Source organism: Otolemur garnettii, unplaced genomic scaffold (genome assembly GCF_000181295.1).
Source record: "Otolemur garnettii isolate 467f Iridium unplaced genomic scaffold, OtoGar3 scaffold00025, whole genome shotgun sequence".
NCBI classification, from domain to species: Eukaryota; Metazoa; Chordata; class Mammalia; order Primates; family Galagidae; genus Otolemur; species Otolemur garnettii.
Window position 1 is genome coordinate 7,295,371 of NW_003852420.1, and position 14,580 is coordinate 7,309,950.

General features: G+C 37.8%; 1 protein-coding gene across 1 annotated transcript in view; it reads right to left on the reverse strand.

Moving 5' to 3' along the window:
* PLCB1 (phospholipase C beta 1) overlaps nucleotides 1–14,580 on the reverse strand; it is a 723,078-nt gene that overhangs the window by 194,115 nt on the left and 514,383 nt on the right. Inside the window, exons 10-11 of the mRNA XM_012804065.2 lie at nucleotides 5,536–5,682; nucleotides 1,077–1,201 (exon numbers count right to left, since the gene is read on the reverse strand). Coding sequence (XP_012659519.1) covers nucleotides 1,077–1,201; nucleotides 5,536–5,682 — 272 coding nt within the window. The remainder of the gene's footprint in view (nucleotides 1–1,076; nucleotides 1,202–5,535; nucleotides 5,683–14,580) is intronic.

Here is a 14,580-nt window from a genome sequence, read left to right on the forward strand (position 1 = left end):
TCTTTCCTAATAGCTAGAAGCTCCACCGTCCAAGAACTATCAGCCATTAGTAGGCAAACACCCTCAAATTTAAACCAAGCTGACACAATGGGGCCAGATTCTCTACCACACCTGTGCTTACCAATTTATACAGAGGGAGTGCGTATGAACAACTCTAGACGAAATTAATTTGACTGAAAACACCTAGGAAATGCCATTGAAAAAACCCTGCACATAAAAATTTGAACTATGTTCTGTAGTTTTGTTATTTGTATTCCTACTGAATAATTTTATTAGAACTATTTGCGTTGTCAGTAATGGAAATGAGTATATATAATTTGTTAAGTATCATAATTACTAAAGGAAGCATGGCTATCGAATCAAGAATTTAAGTTGATAGATAGAAATGGAAATATCTGTGTAAACTCATGTATTAAGAGGGAAAAAAAGATCTTTTCTTATTTCGTTCACGAAAATGATCTGGAAATAATATTCCATGGCTCAGGGTCCAAAGAATTGCTACTCATACTGTTTTTTTTCTTCCCACCAAAAGGAAGCAGGGCTCATTGAGAAAATGTCTGATTTCATATCTAGAAAATCTTTATGTGCCAGAAACCAGAGACATTTTTGAAATCTGTAGGGTCATGGCACAGGATAGAGATGATATCCTTAAAAAGGTTTCCACTCACAAAAGTTGAGAATTTGAGCATTAAAAGGAGAAGAGTGGCTGTGGTTGAATGAACACACTTAAAATTATATAAAGGGAAAAAATTAATACATTCTGAAGGACGGTAAGAAAAGAAGACTGTATATCCAATCAGTCCTGTGTCTGAATCATTTTTGTATTGTTGACTCATTTATTATAAGACAAATATCAGCAGTATGAAAGCAACGAGCAGAAATACAGAGGGGGCTAAAATATAAAGACACAGTTTGAGAAAGGAAAAACCTGTATTAAAGTTGTAATACTCAATATGTACCAATAGCAAAAGATGAATACAAGTCAAGTTTGACTTCTGCCATTATAAGAGGTGCACAAGGTGGTCCCTATCAGTGTCCAGACACTTCTAATTACAGCGAACTATTGCAGCGCTGACCAAAGTGTCCACTTGCATCACTGGGCATGCCGTGTCAATTTCCTCCTGAACAACCACCAGGGGAGCCTGTTTTCTACAGTATATCACATCCTTTAAGGTCCCCCGCAGGTAGAAATCGGGAGGTGCTAAGTCAGGAGAACAGTGGAGACACTCAACTACACCTCTTCCTCCTATCCATTGTTCTGCCAAATTTCCATCAAAGTAATTTCTCACATTTCAGTGCATGTAATAATCTTGGGATAAAACTGTCCATTTGCTCTTTTAAGATCACATTAGATGCCTGTTCTGCTAACTCCTGTCTATAGTGGACATTGCATGGTAGACTTCTGCAGTGAGAGTGTCTGTTCAACACCACAGCAGAAGCAGCAGGACTTGCTGCTGCGTGAGGCCTCCCAGATCCTCCCTTGTGCACATCACACACAGTACCAGGCGTCTCAAACTCAGCATGAATGTGTGCAGTTTTTAAGTGTGTTCAAGGTGCTCTTGCATACTCATGCCTCCATTTTCATGGTACTTCCACAAATATTCTTGAATTTCAAATGCTACTTCAAAATCATCTTAGGCTCCTTGAAGGACAACTGTGTTTCTGCCGTTTTCTTTGACTGTCCAGCCTGTTGCATTCATTTGATTAACAATGTATTTTGAGCAAATGTCATATATAATATGACATATGCTAAAACATGTGTACACATTTAAAGCAATTATTCAATTGCTACCATAATTCAATTCAATTTCAAAAAGTAATACATAGATAACATCTCTTAAAATACATATACTTTTTTGGCACCCCAGTACGTCACTTGTTAGGAATTTTGTTTTGTTTTTGTTTTTTTCATTAATCAGACCCAGGCAAGGTTGGAAGCTGCCACCCCTGGTATGTGTGTATGTGGGGGGGAGGGTGTGTGTTAACCACTGAGCTACGGCACCCAGCTAGTTGAAAGGCATTTGGACTGGAAAAGATTATTTGTAAAATGACTCTGTATTGTGACTTTCAAGTAGAAAAAAATCACATGGAGTATACAAAGTTCAACTGGATATATATAAAGTGTTTATAAATGTCTTCTGGTACTAAGCATATCATAAAACCAAGATTCTATAATGTACTCATGTTTTTAAAGTTATATTTGTTTGAATCTTATCAAGTCAAAGATTCAGACTCAACTTGATAGCCCATAGACCTTCTTGAACTTGAATGACAAAAAAGGTTGCAGCTTTAATTTTAACCTCTACATAAAATTTAGCATTCTCTTTATTTATGAATAGGTAAAAAGGCACAGTAGTACTAGTGAGATCTGTGGCTATGTCACTGTGGAAATCATAGATATTTTCATGTTACATTCTAATTTTTACAAGTATCACCCAGTATTATTTATATTCTTTTTAAAATTGTGCTAATAGAGTGATATACATCATAGTATTTTATAGCAGTATTTCAATGGAATTTATTTCCTCTGTAGTCCTAGTACTTCATTTCACGCATTTGACATTCTGAGAAGGCTCCATAGGCTTTATCAGACTGGTAAGAGTCAGTGGTAAAGTAAAATTAAAGACCATTAAGAAGGAAAAAAAGTCCTTTACAAAGGCTTATGAACTTGATTGGGAGATGAAAAATTCTTGACATAGTCCTAAAGAACTGAATCCAAGATGGAAACTCTCCTCCTGAACTCATGGAACCTGTTTCGGTTTTAATACAAGACTGACAATTATTTGATATTCCCTCATTAAGAGCTATGGTTCATGTCTCCTTGCTGTGGATCTGGGTAGACTTGTCACTGTTTTGACAGATAGAGAAGTATCACTACAGAGCTTCAGAAGTTAAGTATAAAAAAGCAATTAAGCTTACTTTTTGTTTTCTGGGATAATTGTTTTTGTAGCCCTGCACGGACATGTAAGAAGTTCACCTGCCTTGGGTCTGCCATGCTGTGAGGAAGTCCAAGCTACATGGTGAGGCCTCTTGTAGGCAATTAGGTCAATAGTATTACCTGAGCACAGCTGTACGATCACCCCAGCCTAGGTGACAGACATGTTGAAGAAGTCTCCAGATGAGTCCAGAACCCAAGCTGCTTGGGTCACCCTCTCTCTGCATTCACTTCCCAGCTAAGGTATAAGATATGATGGAGCAGACACAAACCATCCCCTCTATTCACTGTCTGAATTCTTGGCTTTGGATAAATATAAAATGGTTGCTGTTTTATATCATTAAGTTTTGGAACGATTTGTTAGGCATCAATAGATGACTAGAATAGGGGTTAGGAGGGGCCAAGCAAGAACATAGTTAGTTCTGAGGCATGAATCTCTTTTAGTACATAATGTCAATTGAAACAAAATGGGCCACATGTCCTGAGAGCCTTGGAATTTTCATAAAGGACAATATAAGTTCTAGTTCAACTGACAGTAGAATTTAAACTACAGTAGAACTTCTGTAAGTTGAGGTTACCAACCATGGGACTGTAACAGACTGGTCAACATATGGAGGTGGTCCACATAAGAAAGTAGGCCTGCTGTACTGACATGCACATGTGGTGCTTGTCTAGTCTACCCAATTAGGTCAGTTTAAGGAGGGCTCAGTGTAAGGAGGTGGTCAACTGTGGAGGTTTTACTGTACATCATTCTGATAAGTTGGTTTCAGATAATAGAGAAAAAATGTAGATACCAGCCCAATGCTGTACTTGAAACCAATACAGCATGCTTCTGAGCCATGAGGAAATTCCCTAAAGGATTCTAAAGAAAGAACTTAGTTGTCAGATGATTGAATCCTGTGAAATCTTCTTGGACGCCCCCATGGCTGTCCAGTGCCTACATCTCCCTCTCTTTACCTGCACTTCCTTGCTGGTCTAGCCGGCAGAAGAAACGATATGCCCCAGGACAGTGAGTCACCAGCACATCAAAACAACCCCAAGGCACGAAGATTATCTATAGCACACAAATACCAAATAAGATCCCAGACTAAGGTAGTATTATGGGTGTTAAGCCTGGCTGTCTTATGTATGTTTGGACGATGAACTCTATGGAGTAAGAGAGTGGTATGATTTTTTAAAGAAATTTATTTATTTCTTTTTGTTAATTAGCAGCCCATTTTCTACAAAGACTTTTTGAAATCAGGGAACTACTCCACAGAAAGTATCCTGGAAGAAATGTATTTTGATTATAAAAATGTTTTCAACTTATGAAAATCCACATTCATTAAAATTTTAATGGAAAACTATGGTGAATTTATATATATATATGTGTGTGTGTGTGTGTATGCACATATATGTATGTATATGTATATATTTTAATATTTTTCTATTCAGTAACCTACCAAAACCCATGGCAATGCTTAATTTAAGAAACACATTGTTTTTTCCTACTTTATTATAACATTTACAACAAAGTAATGGGTTACTGTTCACAGGTCAATTTATTTTTGTCCAAAATCCTATTCCACTTTGAGCAAAAAGCAATTCACCTTTGGCAGAAGTAATTTAGGATGTCAGAGTCCTCATGTAGATGGACATAGCCCAGAGAACAAGGTGGGATTGTACATGCTTGACGTTCCCTGACAATCAGTTCAGTTACACAAAAATAGCATGGTGTAAAGGGGTCAGATATACCTTTTTGGAAAGAAGTTTGGAGAATACTCAACGAATTAAAAACAGACCTACCCTTGATCCTGCAATTCCTCCTCTACTAGGTATATACCCAGGTGATCAAAAATTATTTTACAACAAAGACATTTGCACTAGAATGTTTACTGCAGCTCTATTCATAATTGCCAAGTCACGAAAACAGCCCAAGTGCCCACTGACCCATGAATGGATTAACAAATTGTGGTATATGTATACCATGGAATATCATGCAGACATAAAAATGACGAAGCCTTCACATCTTTTATGTTTACCTGCATGAAGTGGAAGATAATTCTTCTTAGTAAAGTATCTCAAGAATGGGAAAAAAAAGTATCCAATGTACTCAATACTACTATGAAATCAATATATAATCACCTATACATTCATACAAATGGTAAAACATAACTATAGTCCAGAAAGTAGATGGGAAGAGGAGAGAGAGGGGAGGGAGGAGGTGTGAAGAGGGAGAGGATTTGGGGGGACCTCACCTAATATCCATGATGTAATGGTATATTTCAAACCCCCTCTCTTTTCTCTATTAAAAGAGTATAATTGTGATGGATGTGTTAATCAGTTCAATGTAAGCACTTCACATTGTATATCCAATCAGTACACTAAATGCCACAAATGCATCAATATACACAGTTATGATTTAATAAAAACAAACAATAAAATTAAGGGGTGAGATACGGATGGGCACATTTTAGAAGATTTGAAAACTGAGATAGGCTGTGGGGAAATGATGACATTGCTTCACAAATTCACCTTAGCTGCTGAACAACAGAAAGTAGAGACTGGTGAAATTTGGTGAGACCGGCTAACAGGGCAGTCAGAGAAATAGAAATCCGTACCTGTGAGGTAGGTGTTGTGTGAGGAATTAATGAAATAGTGGGAGAGGGGCTGAGACATGTCTTCATTCAAATCCAGTTTCTCAGGTGAAACAACCCCATTTTCTTCCCCGCTCAGATAGCGCATGAATCCATCCACTGATATCTGCCCTAAAGGGAAAGAAGAGTAACAAGAATGTGAATGTATTCCCTTTCTATGGCTCATTGGTATCAAGTAGCTTTCATTTTGGAGGGTGTGTGTACAAAACTCTGGTGGGATCCAAGGTAGAAGACAGTAGCCACATAGCATTTTAGAATGGATAAACAAGGGTGTAGGCTCATGCCATTTCATTACAATTATCCCCAAAGGTCACAGATAATAGAGAAAAAATGTAGAGACATGATCCTCATTGACTTTTCCAAGCATTTAAATAACTAAACACCAACCTCCCCTCATCAAACGTAAGCCCTGATGCCAACTTCATGGATGGACACCAAAATGTTGTCAGTACTTATTTCTGGGTGATAAATTTTGGGGGGATATATGTTACTATTTCCTATTGTAAATACAGGTCACTTTTATAATCACTGAAGTTATGCACAAGTGGTTTTATTATTTTCAATGAAGTGGCAGTGTTTTCAGATAATGGTCTTTTTCTCTGAAACAGAAAATAAAGATGACCTAAGGTGAGTCTCTCCTAGGAAAAAAAAATTGAATGCTCATAAAAAGGAAATATTTACATTTCCTATTTGAGAGTGATTTTGCTTCAAATAGAAGAAGTAGGACTTGTACCTTACACAGATTCTATTTAGAGATTATTCTTTTGTTGAAATCTTTCTGAAGTTGACCAATGCTAACTATTGAGGTAATTCTTTTTCCCCCAATTTTATTGAGGCAAAATCATCAAAACTGTATATATTTAAGGTGTGCGACTTGATGTTTGAAATTTGTACTGAGACCCTTTTTTGTGGTAGTAAGCTTTACGGAGACACAGAATCATCTTAACTATTTTGGCGTTGCCATACTCTGTTCCCTCAACCTGAGCATTCAAAGGCTCAAAACAGCACGTGTGTGGGCAGTAAAGACGTTGCTAATAAATGCTGGAGGACAGCATTTTCTTTTTAAAAATTCTTGAAGTGGTTTTTTATTTATTGAAGAGATAAACATAAAGGAGAAATAAAACCTTTGCTGAACATTCTTCTTTCAGAGGTAACAACTGCTAAAATCTATAAGCTTCCTGGAAAAAAAGCATGTGTACATAATTCTCTTATGAGCTGCGATCATATACACACACATATATAATGACATATATATAATTTAGTAACCATCTTTGTTTGCATTAATTGAACAATGTGTTATGAACATTGTCAAGTGAGACTAAATTCTGTACAGATAAATAGTTAATAATGACATATATAATGTATAAACTATATTTTATTTATTATAAAATACAACAGTATAAAATGGAGTAATATTCTATTATCATTGGTCAATAAAGCTGTTTCTAATCTTTTCACTGGTATAAATGACATTGTATTGAAGACTTCGATATTTAAATCTTTGTACGAATCTTAATTATTTCTTTAGGATGAATGCCCAGAAATAGAATTGCTGATTCAAAGACTGAATATTTTTAAGGCTGTTAATATACATAAACAAGTGATTTTCTGTTAAAGTTCTAACAATTAACTTTCACTGATATAAACGTACTTGTCTTTATTCTTTCACTCTTGCTACCCAAACTTACAGTGAGGGGTAAGTGCGTGATATAAAACAATTATAATATCTAACAAATGTGATGTCGAACAATTCCAATCTTAACTGATTTGAGTATTACTTATTCTGGAATGGTAAGAGGTGCGTCATCTAAATGGCTGAGCTAGCACTATTTACCGTAGTCAATTTTTTTCATATCCAATAAATTTCTCGAGGTAACTGATGTCTGCTTTTTCTACACTCTGAAAATGTTATAACTAAAACACTTTTAACATTATCTTATAATAAATAAAAAGAAAGAAATCTGGTATTGGCACTTTGGAAGAGAGGAGCTATTTTATAAAAGAAAAATGTACCTAAACAAACTTTTAAATAGAAAGAATATTTATAATATGAACTGCTTAAAAATTAACTCTAACATAAACTTTGATAATTTCAAAATGAAAAAAGGAAAAAATGCTAAGAAAGTCTGTTGAGAAATATGATATCAAAGTCCTTTTATTGGTATGTTTGTGTGAGGTCAGTTTTTAATGGATTCCATAGTTTATAACTCTGAATAACCACTACTTACCAAAGTGACCTTCTGATCATGTAGCTGACTTCTTTTTAAAATTCATCTATGAGGTGGTGCCTGTGGCTCAAAAGGGTAGGGCACCAGCCCTATATGCCAGAGGTGGTGGGTTCAAACCCAGCCCTGGCCAAAAATAAATAAATAAATAAATAAATAAAATTCATCTAGGGTTGAATGCATACATCCCTTTAAATGGATTTAAATTTTTGGAAACAAATCAAAGTCTACTTAGAAACAAAGCTGTTTTAACAGATAGTTTTAAAAAGTATTTTGGCATATAAAGCTCATTTATAGGTGAAATCTTAGTTTAAAAAAAATCAACTTTCTTGGCAGTTTTCCTTAGTTCTGTGACAAGCCCAGCTTGTCAAGTCCTCAAACTAGAGTCTCTCTTCTTCTCTCCCTCCTTCTATCCTTTCCTCATTCTCTCTCCTTTCCTTCCATTCTTTTCACAAAGATTCACTGAACACCTACCAGGTTCTAAATACAGAAAGGAAAGAAAGCCTGTGTAAAACTCAGCCTTCGCCTTCCAAGAGTTCATAAACTAACGGAAAATAAGCCCATCACTCCTTGAAAACCAGGCTTGAGCAACCCCAAAGCAAGTGTCCCACCTGGAGTCCACTATGATGTTTTGTGAACGGTGGGTGCTAAATCACCACTGCTCTTGGAAGAGCAGAAAATAAATTGTTTTGAAACTGGAAGGTCGCCAAAAGCAGGATAATCTCCTCTGATTCTTGTGTTCTGATTAGGTCAAGTCATATGAAATAGCTAAGATGTGCTGTTTCTAACGTCTGCAAATGGCAATTTCATACAACTCCATCTCCAATGAGAGCTGTTCCTCAGAGAATAGGAAGTAAATGGCAATTGTCTTCAGTGGCCAGGAAAGGAAAGTAACAGGACTGTAGCAGCTGGATGAATGTACGCACTCCATGTGCACACTGGGGTGTCACGTGGTGTGGAAACCGGCAAGTGTGCCCTCCTTCCAGAGGCACGCATATCACAGAATAACATCCCGGGTGACCTAACACAGTGGTGCTGGGTTTGGTCATGAGTCTGTCAGTTTGTAATTGTTATCTTGCAGGAATTAATATCCTTTGGTCAGATCGGCAACTTTTAAAACCGATTAAAAAAAAAAACACAAAACTACTTCAATAGGGTGGGGACAACAAGTGAATTTTGACTTGAGCTCCAATTCCCATTGTTAGTGCCTCCTGGGTGCTTGTGCTGAGAAAGATTCTGAACTATGCTTGTGATTAATTTTGATGACAGTCATAAGTGCAGGACAGACAAGTGAGGGAGTACATGGTGTATGTTTGCCACCCTCGAATGACGAAGTTGACTATTATGATAGGATATTATGACTAAGGTCAGGGGATAATTTGGAACTTGCCAAAGAATGTGTAACAAAGTTTTACTTAATTCATTCATGGGCAAACCAGGAAGATGAGAATGCTAGTTCAAAGAGCCAATGAAAATTGTGTTTACAGGTGCATATATATATTTTGATCAGCAAAAAAACAGACAAACCAAAACCCCAATCCCAAATAACACAACCTATACCAATATTGCCGGATTGAATATAGAGTTAGTGAACGTCCTATGGGTCCATTGAACCATGACCTTTTGGGGTTATATTCTCTGCCTTTATTATTTCATAAAATTCAAAGATTTTAACATAATTTTAGCATAGATTGCAAAAAGTAAAAAACAAGAATTAGATGAATCACTATTTATAAGGATTATTTATAATTATATTAAATAAATCATAAACCCTCATGAAGGAGTTTATCTAACTTTGAATTAATACAAATAGTGAATTTGGAGGGAAGTTCAGAGAGAATACATACCAGATTATGGGTGAGCAGAAGCGGGTAGTGGGAAGAGGGATCCACTTTTAAACCCCAAAGCTTTGCCTTGCTAACAAAAGGATCAAATGCTCAAGATTTTGACAAGGCAGAGATAAGTCAAAATTAAGACAGGCCATTGAAAAAATATAGATGAAGAATAGTTAGTCACTTTGTAATCTAGGCATCAGTTAAGGGGTCAGTAGTTCATTTGCAAAAATGCAGATGTTTTGGCATAATGGATTAGCCTAAATAATAGTTCTGACTCACAAAAACTTAAGGATACAGACCAGACTCTCAGAGGCTTGTCCTTTTCTGCATATCATCTACAGCTGAAATACGCTTCTGCTGTTGACTTAAACCCACCAGGCCTTTTCTTTCTACCTTGTACTGTTAGTGAAAAGTTGCTTACAATTTTTTTTTTCTGGTTCACTGAAGTGCATCGAAAAATGAAAAAGCTTTAGAATTAAGATAGCAAAACACATGGCTTCGCTTTCCTAAACTAATTAGTAACAGCACAAGAAATGTAGCTTCTACTCCTGCCCGTGGAAACTGGTCAGGGGCAAATTCCTTAACCATAGGATGAGTGAGCTACAGGGACACTTTCCCGTCTCCTCTAATTCCAGAAGTCTATGACTTCAAGTGGGTTAATGATTAGAGACAATTACTAGTTAAATTACTAGTTAAACAAAATGTCTCATTTGAGAATGAGATTATAAAACATCAAACCACAATGAGAAGCAATGTTACAATTTTCTGAAATCAAATCAACAGGAAGAGACGTTAAGTTCAGAGGATAAAACCAGCTGACAGAGGCTAAATATAAATTCCCTTACATATTTTCTTAATGAAAGAGCCGTATGCTTCCAATTGGGCATGTCACTCACGTAACGGCATCTAAAGAAAGGTCTTTACAAGAATATATCTTAAATCCCTCATGGAATAGAAAAAATTCACGGTTCCAACAGATATCAGGAAGACAGTAATTTAAAATTCTGCTATAACGTAATGATACCTTCCGGAGATGCTTTTAAAATCATCCTTTAAAACTGTGCAAGTTATCCAGTGACCCTTAGTTGGATGTGGTTCATTCTTACAAGGGCAAGCAAAGCCTCTTGAGTATTTACTGGGGTAGGGGCTCCACTAAAAACAGGGCCATTCCATGGGCTTCAAGGACATCTAAGAATGAGGAGACTCTGGAGGGGACGGTTCTCCCATCTTCTTAGGTTCCAACACCTTTACTCGTGTTGTAGTGATCCCCAACCATAATATTACTTTCGTTGCTACTTCATAACTGTAATTTTGCTACTGATATGAATCGTAATGTAAGTATCTGATATGTAGGATGTATTTTCATTGTTACAAAGGGGTTGAGACCCACAGGTTGAGAACCGCTGGTTTAGAAAAACCTACCTTTTTATAGAACTCTGTGGGTTGACCCTGAGGTTCCAGGTACCTGGTCCAGAAAGAGCAAGACGTCTTGAACTTACCTAGAGCTGGGGCACTCGTGCTGGTGGTTATCAATTAACAAATTTTTATTGCGGGTCCATCATAATGTGCCAGCAGTTGAAAATAACCAGTGATATGTCCATCTGAGCTTTGCCTTTAAGAATTTAAATATATGGCATGTGAAATTCCTCCGTGATCCGTGCTGATGTTCCGTTGAAGTTTCTATTTGTTTAGTGTAGAACCCTGATGCACGTGCTCCATACAGTCTGGAGCTGAGTCCCACCTTCCCGGTTAGCTGGCAAACATCCTAACTTCATGTTGACCACACAGAAACCTTCTGGCTTCTTAGGGATGTACATTTCAGAAATCTTTTGGAAAGACTAAGTTATATTGATCTAGTTCTGGTTCCGTTTCTCTTTCACTATTCCGCAGGTCTAGACAATGGAGGGAAATCAGACAATTTTGATCGTTGATGGGATGAATTTGGAAGGAAGGAGCAAGAGGAGGTCTGAGTGTGGCCAGTGAGGAGAGTGGCTAAGAAGCCTCCTGTGTGATCTGCTCTTAATGCACAGGTATTACTGCAGGACATTCACGGTTACAGGGAAAACAGGATGAAACCAGAAGCAAAGGGTTGTTTTCTAAATTTGGAACTATTTTTATAGCTGATATCTAGGGCTACTTTTATTGGGACAGTTAATGGAAACAAGCTCCCTTATTAGCCTTCATTAGAAGCAAACACTTTTCTTTAGCTTTTGGATTTACTTCTGGATCTCAAAAAAGTATGCTTGTATTACTAGTTTTTTAACTTATCACCATGAAAAATCAGACTATTGCTCTTTCCTATTTCTATAGCACACATAACATTCTTCCCCTCCTTTAGAGATAGCTATCTTGTAATTTAGCTTATGTGTTCAGTGTTTATATTATTATATTCGGGGTTGAGCCATAAAATTACCTAACAAATATTTTTATTCTCATGCACAATTTTTTAAAATTTTCCCTGTAGTTAAAAAATGCCTTGTATTGTCATTTAATATTTTTTGCACGTAGCTGTAGCCCAGCTCCAAATCCTCTATCAATTACCTCAACCTCTGTGCAATGTGTTCAAGCACAAGTATTGTTTAGCGTAGTACCCAATGCACGTGCTCCATGCAGTTCAATTCCTTTCTCTTGAAGAAGCCTTTTCTGGAGTCCTTACACTTTCTCCAATTTAGATTGTTTAATTTCCATTTTTTTCACTTCTGTTTGATGCTGAATCTCTTTTATTTTTGGTGTACCATGTCTTCCTCTTTCATGATTGGCTCTTTTGTTTTAGTTGGAGAACATTTGTCAGTAGCTTTCTGAGAGAGGGTTTATGAGGGTTAAGTTTCCTGAGGGTTGCATGTCTAAAAATGCAACAAGTGCACTTGCACAAGTGATTGCTAGTTTAGCTAGATATAAAATTCCGAATTGGAGAATTGCTTTTGTTGTTTAGATTTTTCTGGGAAAATTTGCTCCATCATTTTTAATGATGTTAAGAGGTTTGAAGACTTTCTGTCTTAATGCACTAGTTCATCTGGAAGGTAAGCTCTTGGAAACACTGATGGGGAACTGAGGAAGGCAGTCAGGAAAGAGTGAATTATCAGACAGATCACCCCGGGGGGTAACTGGAGTTTAATCTCTTGAGGAGCCACTAGGAAATGAGATAGAACACAGACTTGCAAGTGATCCCATTTAAGGAAAGGAGTGGGTATTTAGACACCAAGTTGCACCAGTCACTGGCTGAGAACTGCTTCCAGGGAAACAATTCCCAGTCTCTTTGGCCCACCACACCGTTGACAATGGGGGTTCCAGCAGCCAAAGAAAGCTTTAGCAAAGAGACACAGGCACTCAGTGGGATGTTCAGCAGGCCAGGTTTCCTCAGTTTACTGCTGATCTTCAGAACTCAGAACAGTGCCTGGCTTATAAGCATTCAATAAATATTTGTTGAAATTGGGAATTTTGGTGAGTGCCTGTGGTCCCAGCCACTCAGGAGGCTGAGGCAAGAGGATCGCTTGAACCCAGGAGTTTGAGGTTGCCATGAGCTATGACACCATAGCATTCTACCCAGGGTGACAGAATGAGACTCTGTTTCAATAAAGTAAAATAAATAAATATTTGTTGAAAGAATGATACATTTATACATTGATTCACATTATGAGTCATTTTGTGTTTCATCTTGGGAACTGAATATCTCTAACTAAATTGTTATCAGAGACAATGAAAAGTGGCAATTAGGAGTTCAGCTGGAAATGACACTGCAAGGGATGGACTAAGGAAAAACATCAAAGAAATGCAATGACAGCTTACAGACCGGAACCGGGAAGCCTGGCTGGCCGTGATCAATGGGGGTGTCTTGAACATTAACAAATGTCCTTGCAGGACGGGGAGAACTTAGAGACCTGAGTCCCAACCAAGACTGTTAGAGACGTTGAGAGTTTTATCCTAACTCCATACCTCTGCCCAGCCCCTGGCAGAAGTGCTAATCAGATAGCATGAAATGTCAAGAGCCATCAAAGCAGACCAGAAGACAGGACTAGGATGAGCCAGAATAGGGCAAATGGATCCTGAAATGATAGCAGAGTCGATCGACTTCACTACTTTGAACATGGCAAGTACTTGCTCCACCAATGTCCTCTCCTCTTGGCTTCCTTGGCTCAGCCCTGGCAGAATTTCCTATTATATTCACAAGTAAAAGGCATATCTGAAAAAAAAAAATCCTTAGTTTCTTCAGCTTGCATCCAGAAATTAGTGGATCTGACTTTCAATAAGGTCAAGTAATACAAGCTGATGCTTTTCAATTACATAGAGATTCCTGAACTTAGCACTGGGTCCCCAGCCCATCCTCTCTCATTTTACTTCCCATGAGTTCCATGAAAATACTTAAGGCATGGTCGAAAGTTAACCTGTAAGTGGATTCATGGTGCATTACTAAGATACCTGGAAAGGTCCCGCGCCAGGCTCTTTCTTTGTCATGCACTTATTTTACTGGCATGGTTACCTAGGACGTGACCCCATCACAGCACCAAAGAACAGACATGGAGACACTCCTGAGCTCGTCCTAAAAGCAGGTGGGAGGCATCAGCAGCAAAGTGCTAAAGAAAAAAGCTGCAGAAGATCAAGGAAAGAAAACAAGATGGGCCATGTTGATATACACAGTACTTAAAAGAGAGAGAGAGAGAGGAGAGAGATTCTGACTTGAGAGACAAGTGCAGGGAAGAGAGGAGACAGACTTTGAAGAGGTTCGTGAATTTAATCTGTTTCTTGTACCGCCTATCGGTTGACAGAGCTTCATGGATATGCTGTTTACGGTACACAAATGTTCACTCATTTCCTCATCCGAGCAGCACCCCCAGCAGGTACTTTTATGACTATTGTACAGATGAGAGACCTGAGGCAAGTCACCTGCTCAAAGTCGCACCACCCCTAAGTGAGTAAGTTGGGATCTGAGCCCGGGCAGTCAGGCTGTGCAT